At 39.4% G+C, this 15056-nt stretch overlaps 1 protein-coding gene across 6 annotated transcripts in view; it reads left to right on the top strand.

Annotated features, from left to right (window-relative positions):
• Window positions 1-15056, top strand: part of LOC120940114 (sodium channel protein type 5 subunit alpha-like) — a 494846-nt gene that overhangs the window by 203046 nt on the left and 276744 nt on the right. For all 6 annotated transcript variants that reach the window (XM_040352763.1, XM_040352761.1, XM_040352760.1 and 3 more), the window contains one exon: window positions 9123-9356. In XM_040352763.1, the coding sequence (XP_040208697.1) occupies window positions 9123-9356 (234 nt within the window). The remainder of the gene's footprint in view (window positions 1-9122; window positions 9357-15056) is intronic.

The following is a 15056-nucleotide window of genomic DNA, read 5'->3' as shown; positions in this document are numbered from 1 at the left end:
TATTTCAGCTATTAAAGATCTGACTTGGACATTTTTATTTTGGTAAAGTGAAAGGATCATTGCCTTTGTCCTAGTAAAAAATTACAGTCCTTGAGGACTGTAGTGACTATTGATGGGTATTGATGAGTAGTGTTTTGCTTGTAAGAGATTGTATTTTAACCCCAACCTTGCTATGTTATCACTAGCAATGCTCCTTAGCAAAACAAAAAATAAGTCTGGTTTTCAGCAGGGTGATAATTAAAATGAAAAATCAAGTTTAGATCTGGCAATTGTCAGCTGTATTGCACAGGAAAATTACAATTTGCCCATGCATCAAAACAAGTCTAGATTTACCAAATCATGGCACACCCAGTTTATTATTCTCCTGTGCAATGTTAAATTCACTGCTGATAAATCAGTTCACTGATCTTTAATTATCACATTAGTGCTCACTCTAATTAGGACAGTCATTATCTATGTACTGCCTAATTTCTTGCCAGGGGCCATTTACACATTGATAGCAATAGTAGAAATAGTAACTATACTAATATAGTTCTGAAAGATGAAAAGCTGAAGAAACGTTTTTGAACAATAATGCAGTTAGAAGATTAAGCACATCTCATTGCAGTTTGTTCTGGCTATGCAATGCTTATTCATTTGCTCATTTGTAGATAGCCTAGCTGTGCTCTGTAGTTGCACAGTATACATCCTAACCACTGGTGATAATAGAACATAAGATCTTTAATTTATACTGCTGAGGGGATATCACGCTCCTCTGGACTCTGCAGTGTTTAATAACTGGGCCTGTGTTGTTTGCATTTGAATTTTACATTCAAATAATTAAATTAGGGTGTGGTGTGCCATCTGCGGTGTGCCTCCTAATGCTGTAGATAACACTCCAGGATTGGTGGAGAAGCTGTTCATATGAAATGTTAGTTCACCAATCATGGACAGGTCCTACTTCCAGCACTTTGGTGCTACTTTTCTTGCTAAAGAGTTCCAAAGTAAGTAAAGTGCAGTGCTTTATAAAAGAAACTTAAAAAAAAAAAAAAAAGTAAGGCCATAATGCTACTTTCAACCAGGCCATTAAGTCTAAAGAAGTTATAAAGATCTTCTTCTAAAGTAGTCTTTCTATAACTGAAATTTCCATTTTGGTCATGGGTTGGTGGGTCTGGTCATCTGCTAACTTCTTGTATTTCTTGAGTAACCCAGTGGGTAGATCTCCCTCAATATTACCAGCTTTAGTTATTCTCTCAGCCATACAAACCCCAACTGTACTTTAGACTAGGCGGTGGGGACCCTGCTGGACTCTCCATAGCTGAAGGCTATGACCACAAGATGGCTTGACTTAAGAACACAAGTCCAGAGAGAGAGAGAGAGAGAGAGAGAGAGAGAGAGAGAGAGAGAGAGAGAGAGAGTCCCATTGGGTTATGCAACAAACTTCCCAACTTCACATGTGGGACGGACAAGTGCTGGGACCCTCCTATTGTCAGGGAGACCTGAACAGGATACATTTCTACTTAGTTCTCAATTGATAGCAAGTTTTTTTTACATGGCGAGTAGTTGAATGTGGGGCTCAAAACTGATATCCAATTTTATTATGAAGAGTTTTATTTCCAACAAAATACAGCTGATAAAAAAGATAAACAAAAAAGTGAAAGTTACCAAGGCAGAGATATAAATCTAGAAATCAATGTGTTCTCATCTTGGCTCTTGTGCTGTACAAGCTTATTAGGAAAATACGATTCCTAACCAGCAATGGACTGGGTTGAGGGAAACCCTATGTAATTTCATACAACATAAAACAAATACACCCTCTGTGTTGAATAAGAGTAAGTCTGTAAAACAGCACTGTTTTTCCGTCTGTTATCCTCATTTTGACAGAAAAATTGATTTTGGATACTGTTGCAATTCCCCGAGAAGGAATGTTTTGACACTGATTCACAAGAAAAAAGTCTCTCCCTGTATATTTATAGGCTTGATCCTTTCATGCAGTTACACATACATTTTTTCACCTAATAATTGCAGCTCAAGCTAATATTATAATTAGCCACTTGTAGGTTTGTATAAGAGATGGCTTTCTTCAGAAATGGCTCCATTACCAGCACTGCTGGGCACATTATGACAAGGCTGTAATACATCCTGAGGACAAGTTGCATTCAGCCTTAGTGCTTAACATTTCTGACCTGCATGGGAAGGTGATAGGTCTGCATGGTAATATCTCTAGGTGGGCATCCTAACACAGATGTTGGCAATTGTATGTCAGACATACCTGGTAATTAATCTGTCTGAATACACACATTTTGTTACTATGGAGATTGAACATTCATTATTTTCATCCGAAAGACATTTTTGTGCTAGTGGAATTTAAAGGTACCCATAAAAGCTGCACATTTAATGTCAAATTAGTGTATTTGGGTCGGGCATAGATAGACAAATTTAATGGCCAGTTCAAATTTCTTTCAGGTTTTTGCTTCTGTTTGTGACCCCTCTGGGAATATTTTCCCCAATTCTGTTCCTTCTGAGGCCCATAACATGGGGAAAGCGATTGTCACCAGAACAGGAAAGCACAGACTGCTGACCTGTTGCCTGCAGTAGTGGAATTGCCTATGGAATATAGCCTTTAGTAAATCAACCTGGTCAAGACAGCAGCCCTGCCATGTAAAGGACTCCAGACCAAAATGGTTTTAGTATGTCCATATTGTTTCTGAAATGGCTTTTCACCTGGAGCCATAGGGAAAAAATGCAAGATAGAGTTGTGTAGGGTTATACTGACATATAATCACACACATAGGTTAGACTTGATAGACTTGTGTCTTTTTTCAACTTCACCTACTTTGTAACTGTATAAGACGTCTTTCTGAATTAAAGCAGCCATCATGAATTCACACAGATTAACATGCATTTTACCAGTACACTAAGGATATTTTGGTAATGTCCAGGGCTGGCCCAAGATATTGTGTTGCCTGGGTCCAAGAGTGAAATGCCCCCCCCCCAAAAAAAATCACGCCCACCAAAAGGCTCCCCACATTATTTTATTTTACGATAATTAAATCTAAAATTAAATCTATTAGGAAGTCAGATTTACATGCAACACCTATTTGCAAAATGATATGACATACCATTATGTTCAATTCCAAGGGGTGGGCTGGGGCAGTATAGGGGCAGGCTAGGATAGTACGAGGCAGGCTAGGGTAGGATATAGACAGGCTAGGGCAGGATATGGACAGGCTAGGGTGGTATAGGGGCCAGCGGAGCAGCCCAGGGGGAAGTTGTCGTCATGGCACACAAAACTGCGGGAAAAAAAATATTGGTCGTCAATTTGCTTTGTAAATAGAAGAGAAGTAAACACGGCTGTGGTTCAATTTGCTGTCCCTCTCAAAGTTCTGTCTGGGTCCAATCGACCCACTGGGACCCATGGTAGGGCCTGCCCTGGTAACATCCAAAGGCTCTTGTTCGGAGTGATCACATCACAGCGGAAGTGTGCAATGTTTCAGGGCCATGCAGGACCCCATCGTCAGGCATATGACCAGAAACATTGCACTCTTACACTGTGGTGTGATCACTCTGGATAAAAGTGTTTGGCCATTACTTGAAGAACCTTGGTGTGCTCGCAATATGTTCTGTATGGTAATCTGTGATGTTACCAGTTTCCAGCTGGCAGTTGCTGCAGCACCCATCCATCTCTTAGCCTACAACAAGAATGTGGGCGATGGGAATATTGTTTGATGAACTCACATTGGTCCCTAGATACTTTTACATTCTCCTGCCCTCCTGGAGATTCCAAAGTTATATATTACAAAGTTACCAGATCACCAGTCTGGGCCAGTGTCTGAGCAGTGACAGTCAGGGTGTAAACATTTGTGATTTAATCAATTTGTTGGGATCTAGGACACCATTTTCACAGTGTAGCCTAGCTACCTTTAGTTACTCTGAGCATGTCCTGTGTGACATGTAATAAAATGGTATACGCTGATCATTAAAAGAGATAAGCCTGCCACTCTTGAAGTTTTGTATACTTTGCCAACATCTGGTTAGAATGATCTAGAATGAGCTCTGATAGAGGTGTTATTATTGAGGGTGTTCTGAAGTATGGAATATTCTGGGCTATTGTCTTTCCTGCTTGGTGTTGCATGATATTATCCTTTTTTCACCAACTGTTTGCTTACACTTTGATCTGTGCTAATCTAGCTGAATAGAAATGTATTTAATGATATGTTCACAATTAGCAAGAATTGACAAATTGTTATTATTTAACAAAGCATGGCTTTGTTTTTTTGATATCTGAACATTGTATGGATCTACAGGATATTTATGATTGAAAATTGTTTCAAAGGCTAAAGTAAAAAGAAAGGTCTACTAAACTAGCTTTAGGGTGCTTTCACACCTGCGAATGCACCCTACTGGTGATTACATAGGAGAACCACATTGGGGGTTGCTGCGGTTGTATAAAAAGCAATGGAAGGCTGTTGGTTCTCCTATCTAATCGTGCCCACTCGCATGTAATCCCTTATGCTTTGATCACATATGAATGACCCGGGTGTAGATTGCCTGCAGGTCACATATGCTTTAGCACTTAAAGTGTATGTAGCCCCTGAAAATGAAATTCTCTTATTTGACTTCTTTTGATTTGTTAAGCACGCCATGGAAAGCATGTTGTTATTTCTAATAAAAGCAAGAAAGAAAATGGTTGATCTTGTGTGAAATTCAGAATTACCCCATGTCTATTACAGTCCTCTGAGTTCATGTCTTGGACTGCCGAATGCTTAGCCTTTGTGCTGTAGAGATCTGAGAGTAGGTGTAGTTTGCCAAAAGACATTGGGCAGGGCTGACAACATTCAGTCCACAAAATTGTGTTGTGTTGTCAGCTCACAACATGGTTAAAAGTCTATTTCCACTTTTGTAGTCACATTTGAGAAAACCCCACTCTAGGTTTGTCATACGTTCCCATTCACACAGCATGCCTAAAAATGTTGTTGTTTTTTATTTTTAATTGTTTTATATTTCTTACGTTTTAGATTTCTTTTTCTAAGGAGAAAGTGTTCTGGCTTATTCTAAGGCCTTGTACACACGATCGTTTTCCTCGACAGAATCCATCAAGAAACTGGGTGGCAGAGCTTTTTTGCCGAGGAAAAAGGCTGTGTGTATGTTTTTCATCGAGAAAACTGTCGAGGAACTCGACGAGAAAAAAAGAGAACAAGTTCTCTTTTTTTCCTCGTCAGGAGTCTCAATTTCCTCGTTGTGTTCCTCGTCGGGCTGGTTTTCGACGAGAAACACGTTCGTGTGTATGCTTAGAAACCCGCGCATGCTCAGAATAAAGTATGAGACGGGAGCGCACCTTCGGTAAAAGTAGCGTTTGTAATGGAGATAACACATTCGTCACGCTGTAACAGACTGAAAAGTGCAAATCGTCTCCTACCAAACTTTTACTTAACATGAGATTGGCAAAAGCAGCCCCAAGGGTTGTGCCAGTGGAATCGAACTTCCCCTGCTGTGGTACGTGTTGTACGTCACCGCATTTGAGAACAACGAGATTTGGTCTTGACAGTGTGTACACAAAGAAAGCTTGTCAAGTTTCTCGACAAGCCTAACAAGGAACTCGTCGAGGAAAATGATGTTTCATTTACGACGAGTTCCTCGGTCGTGTGTACAAGGCCAAATAATTTCTTGATAATATCACAACGTCTTTGTCCCCACACAGACAAAGCTTTCTCTCATTAACATACAATGCAGGAGAACGTTTGAAAAAAAAAAAAAATGTTAACCCTTTGTTAGTACAGACAGTGTTCAAACAGTTTACAGCTTATAAGGAAGAACTACGAACATACTAGAGACAGAGCTAATTATGTTAAAACTTCACAGCCCCATCCTAAACATTACATGGCAGGGAGAGCAAGTGATAATCCTTAAGCATGTAAAAAAAAAAAACACTTAAAAAGGTAACCAACAATTTTTAGTTATGCTAAGTTAATTGGAACATTTAACAAAACAAATATATTTGGCTGCAAAAGTGGAAATACACTTTAAGAAATGGGTGCATTTCTGGTATATCAACAGGTATTTTTCCATACTTGCAGGGTCTTTAAATTGATAAAACATAGAGGGACATGCATGTACTACAGAGATATACTGCATATGTATTTTTATATTGTCCTGACATATGCTTTAATATCACATGTATATTCACATAGATGTTTTCTATGCCGCTGAAACAAAGGATGAATGAAATAAAAAATAGACTACTATAATGCTTTCCCTTTTTGATATAAACAAATCCCTTACAAGGAGATTTTGTTATAGCTCATGTAAAGAAACAAGCTATGCAATAAATCTTGTTTATTCCATTTATCATGTTCTAATTTGGCAGCTTTTTCAAGGCAGTAGTTATTATGTTTAAATGACCATTGTGCTGGAGGGAGATAAACGTTAGCCCCACTGTGCTTATCTCTGTCAGACACATCAGCGTTTAACACTTTGCACTGCCTGTGTGTCCGCAGCCCCCCTCCCTCCTCTAAGTACAGCAGTTTATAGTCTTTGGTTGTTTTTTCTACCTACATTAACATTGCATTGAGTTATACTTCTACTCTAATATTCCCCATGGAGTAAGCATACAACTAGAACAAGTGAAAAGGTAAAGCTTATTAAATACATCACACTCCACTCAAGCATGTACACATAGGAATGAAGCATAATTCCAAAGAGGCTTACAGAATACCGTCCCCAAAAGCACTCCTGAACTAAAACTAGCCAGAGATACCTCCATCAACATAAGGGTGGTAGATAGAGAAATTTCTCCCACACTGGGATATTGTATTCTGACAGCGGAGCCAGAGCTGTCAGAATACACTAATCAGCAGCTGCAGCCAATTGGCTATAGATTTTGATTAACAAATGTTTTCCAACTTGCCCATTCGACAGAAGTCGATTTAATAATCGACTTCTGTCCAGCAGGGACAGCCACACACTGATCAAAAATTTGCCCAGTCCTTGCTGAACCGGTCCAGTTTTGATCAGTCTATGGCCAGCTTTAGGATGAGGTCAGAGGAACGGACGTATCTGCTAACATTTTGCAATGTATCATATCTCCAGCCAAAATGTTTATACTACTAGAATGGGGAAAGGTAAAATCTCATATATATATATATATATATATATATATATATATATATATATATATATATATACCCAAATTATTTTAATTTCACTAAAACATGAAGATTAGCTCTATCTATCTGTCTATCTATCTATCTATCTATCTATCTATCTATCTATCTATCTATCTATCTATCTATAATCTTCATGTTTTAGTGAAATTGAAATAGTTTGTTTGGACCAAGATGGGCGTACACTACTACATGTGTGCTCTGTATAAACTGTATGTAGCCTCAGCTACATACAATATACAGGGCTGTGTATTGTATTGGGAAATGCTATATCCGGCTCTTCCGGGTTCAGTCAGTGCAACTCCTGATGATGCCACACTAAGCATGCCCCCAAACTCCTTTGTGAATGAAGGGCTATGCCTCCTGTAATATTGGATGTGCATATCCCAGGAGACACGGTGAGCACTTTGCACATCATTGGCCTAGGCAAGTGACATGAGCGGGGGAGCGAGGCCGAACATTTTTAATTGAAAGGAAAGTTAAAAAACAAACAAAAAAAAAGCTCTATTCAAGGAGAGGAGTGGTAGAGGGGTTGTTTGGATTGAAGTTTATTCTGAGGCCCTGTACACACGACCGAGTTTCTCGGCAGAATTCAGCCAGAAACTCGATCGGAGCTGAATTCTGCCGAGAAACCCGGCCGTGTGTACACTTCCGGCCGAGGAAGCCGACGAGTTCCTCGTCGAGCCAAATAGAGAACATGTTCTCTATTTCCTCATTGTTCAATGAGGAAAGTTGGCTCGCCGAGATCCTCGGCGGCTTCACACAGAACTCGACGAGTTCCTCGGACGTGTGTACGGGGCCTGAGGATGAAGATCCACTTCAATAGGGGTTGTCTCAACTGTTTTAGATTCTAAAAAAATATATCATCTTTATCCAAAATAAACTAAAATAAATACTGTACTTACAATACTTAAAATCATACATTTAGAACATAGAGCAGACAAAATAGTAATTACTAAATGTAATTAGATAAATATTGTAATAGTAATTCACAAATCACCAATACATCGTGAGATTAAAAAAATTATCTTGCAAGATACTATAAATTTAATGTGATGTTGAATCTTTCTGAGGTCCCCATACTTCCAGCAATTATGCTGTACACAGAAGAAGAATTGTGCTGTTGCTAGCCCCTAGCACTTTCCTGTAAAACTATAGAGAGAATGCTTTCCAGAAGGGGAAACCCTGGGAGGTTACCTGCAAGTAGATCCCCAGTCTTACTGGGGACTGTGGGACAGACAACAAAAACGACCTATCAAGGGGTCATATTCTGCTTAACCCCATCTAATACTAACAGGACAATTTGATGGAGTTGCTTTTTAATGCAGGGCTAAAACAACAATATATTCCAGTGTCTTGTGCAGAATATAGAAACTATTTTCCAGCTTTAGAAGTTGAGGGAAAAAAAGAGCTATGCAATTGTAAACTATGGAAAATTCTTTCAATTTTTTTTTTTTTAAATGAAGCATAATGAATTACTAAATACTTCTGTTGTTTTATGCAACATTGGTCTAAAGCACTTATAAAATTATTTGCATAATTAGCATGGCATACAATTTTGATCATTGGTCATTTATATATTTGGAAATCATAAAATGAATCATTCACTCATTGTTCAATGAGGAATACAAAGAAATAATGAAGCCTAAAGCCCCGTACACACGATCCAAAAAGCATACGAAAAATGCTTTCGAAACGATCGTACGATAATCAGATCGTTAGTACAGAGCTTCCGAGAGCCGATCAGGACAGTTCATCCGATTTTATTCTATTGGACATGCACGGAATTTTTTTTCGTACAATGCCAGATCGTACGATGTCCATAGAAAATGCAATACAAATGCATTACAACACATGACATCACTTCCGTTTTTTTATTCTGCCGTACCCATGGCATCAGAGCTCGCTACGTAGTAGTAAACTAAACTGGACTTATTAATTATGTGCTATGTTTTTAACTATTCATCTTATTTTCGATAGGACTGAAAACCATTGTCGGAGCCCTTATCCAGTCAGTTAGGAAGCTGGCAGATGTTATGATCTTAACAGTTTTCTGTTTGAGCGTTTTTGCCCTGATAGGGCTACAACTCTTTATGGGCCATTTGAAACAAAAATGTGTTCGAGATTTTACATCTTACAACCAAAGCAAGGGTGACAGCCTGGAATGGAGTAACTTGACATGGGAATCTTATGAGGACTTTATTCATGATGAAGGTAAGTTCTTATTTTTTTATTCTTTTACACAGTGCTGTTTTTTGAGCTTCTTGGTTAAAGTTGTAATGCCATTAACTGATAATAGATGTTTTGGAAAGTTTTGAAAGTCCTTATGTGTTTTGGCAGTGTACACCAAATGCTAAGGTAGTTTTTTCAAAGTGAATTTAGAATTGGTGATTGTGTTATCAAAAGTGCACATTACATTCTGACTGTACAATCTCCTTCACATCTGCCAACAACCAGAGTCGGGGTTTTCTCTTTTGGCACATTTGCATAGAGGAAGCAGAAGCAAGAAGGCAACTTTGCTTATATAATTACAGGCCACACATTTTTACATCATTGGTAGGTGATTGGAACTTCCAATGTAAGGAACTTCTATTGTAAGGTTATTTACACTTTAAGGAAAACAAGATAGTGTTCAGAGTAGATGTAAACCTGGGAGAGGAATGTTATTAAATCTGAACTCTGGGCATTAGACAAACTTCACCTTTTCCGTGCCCCCCACAATGCACGGTTCAAATGCTCTTTCAGTCTAGGGATGCAGGGATAAAGAGTATTATCTAATCCTATATCTCACTACAGCACTGTTTACTTCTGCCCATGTATGGGCCATAAACCATCCTTAGGTACAGTGCAGTGCCAAAACCTTACACTGTACATGAGGAGGTGAGCTTGTGCCTTGGTTAGAGCCTGCTGGAGCCAGGATTAGGGTAAGTTTTACACTTTATCCCTGCACCTCTAGGCTAAATAAGCATTTGACCCTTGCAGTGAAGGGGTAGGGGCACTGCAATGGTAGATTTTGATAAATTCCTGGAATACAGTATTAAGTAACCAAGTGTTGAGAGCCTAGTGGCTCCAATGATGAAGCTATGGCCTTGCCATCAATTATGTGAGTGATTCAAGGGCCTGCCTAGTTGGATACAAACTGTGCACATTGTTTAGGCCCTAGGTTACCTAGTTTTGACAAATCTAAACAAGAATATGCAGAGATTGTACAATCAGATTTTTACATGAATGGACAGCTTTATACGGTACAGTGTATTTGTATTAATTTGATAGGATTGGGTAGCAACATTTTCTGCACATCTCTTTAACACAATTAAAGCAAGACTGATACCTACTACATGCTACTACATGCCATTTTTGTAGCCCACTTTGTAGAGACTCATTTGTAACTTCTGTCTAGGGACTATTTAACCACTTAAGGACCTTGGCTGTTTTTCAGATTTGGCGTTTACAAGACTAAAACATTTTTTTTTTGCTAGAAAATTACTTAAACCCCCCCAAACATTATATATATATTTTTTCTAACACCCTAGAGAATAAAATGGCGGTCATTGCAATACTTTTTGCGCAGCGGTCTTACAAGCGCACCTTTTTTGGGAAAAAAAACACTTTTTTTATATATATTGTGAAAGATAATGTTATACCGAGTAAAATGATACCCAACATGTCACGCTTCAAAATTGCACCCACTCGTGGAATGGCGTCAAACTTTTACCCTTAAAAATCTCCATAGGCGACGTTTAAAAAATTCTATAGGTTGCATCTTTTGAGCTACAGAGGAGGTCTAGGGCTAGAATTATTGCTCTTGCTCTAACGATCTCGGTGATACCTCACTTGTTTGGTTTGAACACCGTTTTCATATGCGGGCGCTACTCACGTATGCATTCGCTTCTGCGCGCGAGCTCGTCGGGACGGGGCGCTTTAAAAAAACATTTTTTTGTTTTCTTATTTATTTTTATTGATTTTTTAAATCTTTACAAAAAATAAATGGATCACTTGTATTCCTATTACAAGGAATGTAAACATCCCTTGTAATAGAAAAAGCATGACAGGTCCTCTTAAATATTCGATCTGGGGTAAAAAAGACCTCAGATCTCATATTTAGACTTAAATGCAAAAGAAAAAAAAAAAAAATGTGTCATTTGAAAAAATGACAACAAGAAAATATTGCTTTAAGAAGGTCTCAGTATCAAGAGATTAAATTAATCTGTGTAGCCTAGCCTGTTTTATGGTCAGAAGCAACCAATCTGAGACCTTGTTTTATTTTTCTATATTCCGAAATTGATACTTGAAGGGTTATTGGTTGATATGGGCCAAAGTAACTTTTCTTGCTATTGCAGTGACACACCTTAGTTTTTTTGAAGTAGAGAAGACTAATCAAGATGATGAATATGTGTTTGTGTGTCTTTAAGCACGTCACAGTATATTTGCTGTCAGAAAATTGAAGATTCATAGCTTAGGAGACACACTTAGCAAACATTTAATTTTATTTGTTTTAGTTATTGTGTACCGCAGTTCAAAGTGTTGTCTAGACGAACAGGTCCCTTGTTACTGACGCTTCTTATATAAGCAAATGCAGCAGTGCATTTTGTGTGTATTTTTGTCTTGCCGGCGATCAAACACTGCGTTGTAGTATTTTTGTTGTTGTTTTATGCAAAAAATCTCAAATATGCATTCTCGTAGGAACAGTAATATGATTCTTCCTGTCTATATGTTGTGTCACGGTTCATGTACTTGGCAGTAAGTCTATTTATAAGTGATTTTGTTTAAACCTGCTACTGTACAAAGCTGCATAGAGTTGCTTGCTTTCAGCATAGATTTGGGCCGGGACATGGAGGATAAAAGCTGAAACTCGCAACCTCCAGAGTCAATTTTGTTGGAATCATGTTGCCATATTTCATTGATGAGATGATTGAAGTCAAATGCACTCTATTTGCTGAAATCTGTGCAATGTTTAGAATTCTGTTTGACAGTAAATTTACATAGTTAGGTTGAAAAAAGTCCATCCAGTTCAACCATAAAAATAAAATAAAAAATATCATACAATCCCATATACCTGTACCTAATCCTATACCCACAGTTGATCCAGAGAAAGGCGAAAAAACCCCAGCAAAGCATGATCCAATTTGCTACAGCAGGGGAAAAAAATCCTTCCTGATCCCAGAGAGGCAATCGGATTTTCTCTGGATCAACTTTACCTATAATTGTTAGTACCCAGTTATATTATGTACATTTTGGAAATAATCCAAGTCTTTCCTAAAGCAGTCTACTGAGCTGGCCAGAAGCACCTCTGGAGGGAGCCTATTCCACATTTTCACAGCTCTTACTGTGAAGAAATCTTTCCGTATTTGTAGATGAAATCTCTTTTCCTCTAGATGTAAAGAGTGCCCCCGTGTCCTCTGTGTTGACCATAAAGTGAATAACTCAACACCGAGTTCACTATATGGACCCCTTATATATTTGTACATGTTGATCATATACCCCCTTAATCTCCTCTTTTTAAGAGAGAATAAATTCAGTTCCTATAATCTTTCCTCATAGCTGAGGTCCTCCATTCCTCTTATCAGTTTGGTTGCCCTTCTCTACACTTTCTCCAGTTCCCCGATATCCTGCACTGTGACAGATCACAGCTTTGTCTCTATGTCCTGCCCTATATTACAAACCCAGATACAAGCTGAAATAAAATCACTGGTATTTAAAGGTTTATTGAGTGTTTGTGTTCGCTTTCCCAATACTCTTACTGTGATCTATATTTCCATCTCACTTACATGCTGCAGGAAGACATAAAGCATGATTCAGAAGAAAATACCAACAGGGAATAATAGAGGGCAAGATATCCAGATGAGATCGCTATTGTTTAGGAAGGTGTTACATTAGATATTGTATGTGTAATCCTATCAGTGGATTCATAAGAATGCTGTGATTATCATTTCAGGTACAATCTCTGTTGAATTACATCAGCATTCAAATAAAAATCTCCACATTTTTACAGCTGTCTTGTGGCATAAGAACTAAAAGGCTACTGGTCAAATTCACTTCTTAAAATGACCCCATACCAAATGAGTATGGACAGGGGCGGACTGACCATTTGGGTACTAGGGCACTGTCCGAGGGCCCCATGCCACTAGGGGGCCCTATCAGGGTTGCCAGCCTCAGGGACAGTAGGTAAAAATCTGTGTTCTTAAAAAAAATCCCAAGATTATAGGACAGGACCGGGAGCTGTGTGTTTACAGACACAGCTCCTGGTCCCTGCTCTGTAACGAGTGATTACGTGTGCCCGGCGGCGACCGCGCCTGCCGGGGATGCGCATGGGAGTTGGGGGCAAGCGGGGGGCGCATAGTGGCCTGCGCGAGAGCCGACGTATAGCTACGGGCTCTCTCGCAGGGGAGCCGACCTGCCGCCGTAAAACGACGGCGGCTGGTCGGCAACCAGTTAAAGGAGAAGTCAAGAGTGAGGTTTTTAGGCTGGGCTTCTCCTATTCACAGGAGTGCAATTAGTTTTTCACTCCTGAGACCTGTTTTCAGCTGAGAGCAATCTGAAGTCCGCTCTCCCCTGACGTCACTGCAATCAGTCGAGGTATCGCGTCATCCTGACTTCAGAAGTCTGGATCTGCCACCTGCCTTGACTTATGGCAGTCTCAGCGAGCTGCTGAGATGGCCGCTCCCCGCCCCTCCACTGCTCAGTGCTCCAATGAGCGTGGAGGAGCAGAGCAGGAGAGATTCTGACTGACACGCAGCAGCTCTCCTCTTGGGGAGGAGTGAGAACCGAGCCATTGGCGATATTTGGCGAAATGACACCAGTCTGCTTTTATCTGGCTGCCCAACATGGGTCCAGAAAGTCAAAGGAAGTAAAATGCTTAAAGAAAAAACTGAATGGGCATGGATGCCACCTTTGTGGCATCAGTCCTATCCAGCTCAGCAAGGATCTGGTCATCACAGATACCCTACTGACTGGACTGCATAGTGTGACTCAATTGTTAAATCCCCTTCTGATTGGACTTGTGTGAAAGGACCCTAAAATTAAATCTGATTGGTTGCTAGGGAAATGGAATTAAAATTTACTATCAATCATTTCAGTTAATACTAGTATGAGGAGGGACCAGAAACAGATCTTTCCTATAACAATGTTATTGTTGGACAAATAGTCAGTGGTAAGAAGCAAGTGCAAAAAGCATTGAAGACATGCAAAGAAGCCCATAACAACAAATTAGACTTAATTTATTGAAGTGAGATCAGTCAAAAATTCATTCTGATTGCTACAGCTTACTATACATTTTACATTGCCCAGCGGAGTGTTTATAGAGCAGGCGGAAAGAAGAGTTTGTCCCGTCACTGAATATATATTGCATGGGGATAGCACTGAATCCTATTATAGCCTTACTGTGCTAGACATCATACATATGTATATTTAAGCACAAATGAACTGGAGAGGAACTTAAGTGCATTTTCAGCCTTTGCTTAGTAAATAGTTTCTAAAGCCCGCTTTTGTGTCTTAGTGTTTTGTCTCTTCACTCTCTTTGATAGGAGTGACAGCACGTAGGTCTCTGAAGAGAGCACTCTGCTTTGTGTTAGCAGCTGAGTGGTTTGCCTGATCGGTCTTGCATGACAGATTGTCTGCAGCTAGAGCAGGCGGAATTGGAGCTTCTGTGTGGGAATTCATTAGGGGAAACACACTGCTATTTACTCCTAGGGGCTCCAGACTGAAGCACAGTGTCATTTATATAGAAAGGAGTTCTAGCACATGGCTACCAAAGTCACTTTTACAGTCTGGATAAGTACATGCTTACTGCAAACTAATCAGTGCATTAATTCTGGCCATTTACACTGACATTTTAACGTTTAATAAACAATCTCGGCAGACCTATTTGATAAATACAAGCTGTCTGATGATACAACTTTTTCCGGTCAGATTATT

This window comes from Rana temporaria, chromosome 5 (genome assembly GCF_905171775.1).
Source record: "Rana temporaria chromosome 5, aRanTem1.1, whole genome shotgun sequence".
NCBI classification, from domain to species: Eukaryota; Metazoa; Chordata; class Amphibia; order Anura; family Ranidae; genus Rana; species Rana temporaria.
This window is presented reverse-complemented; position numbering and strand designations above follow the sequence as displayed.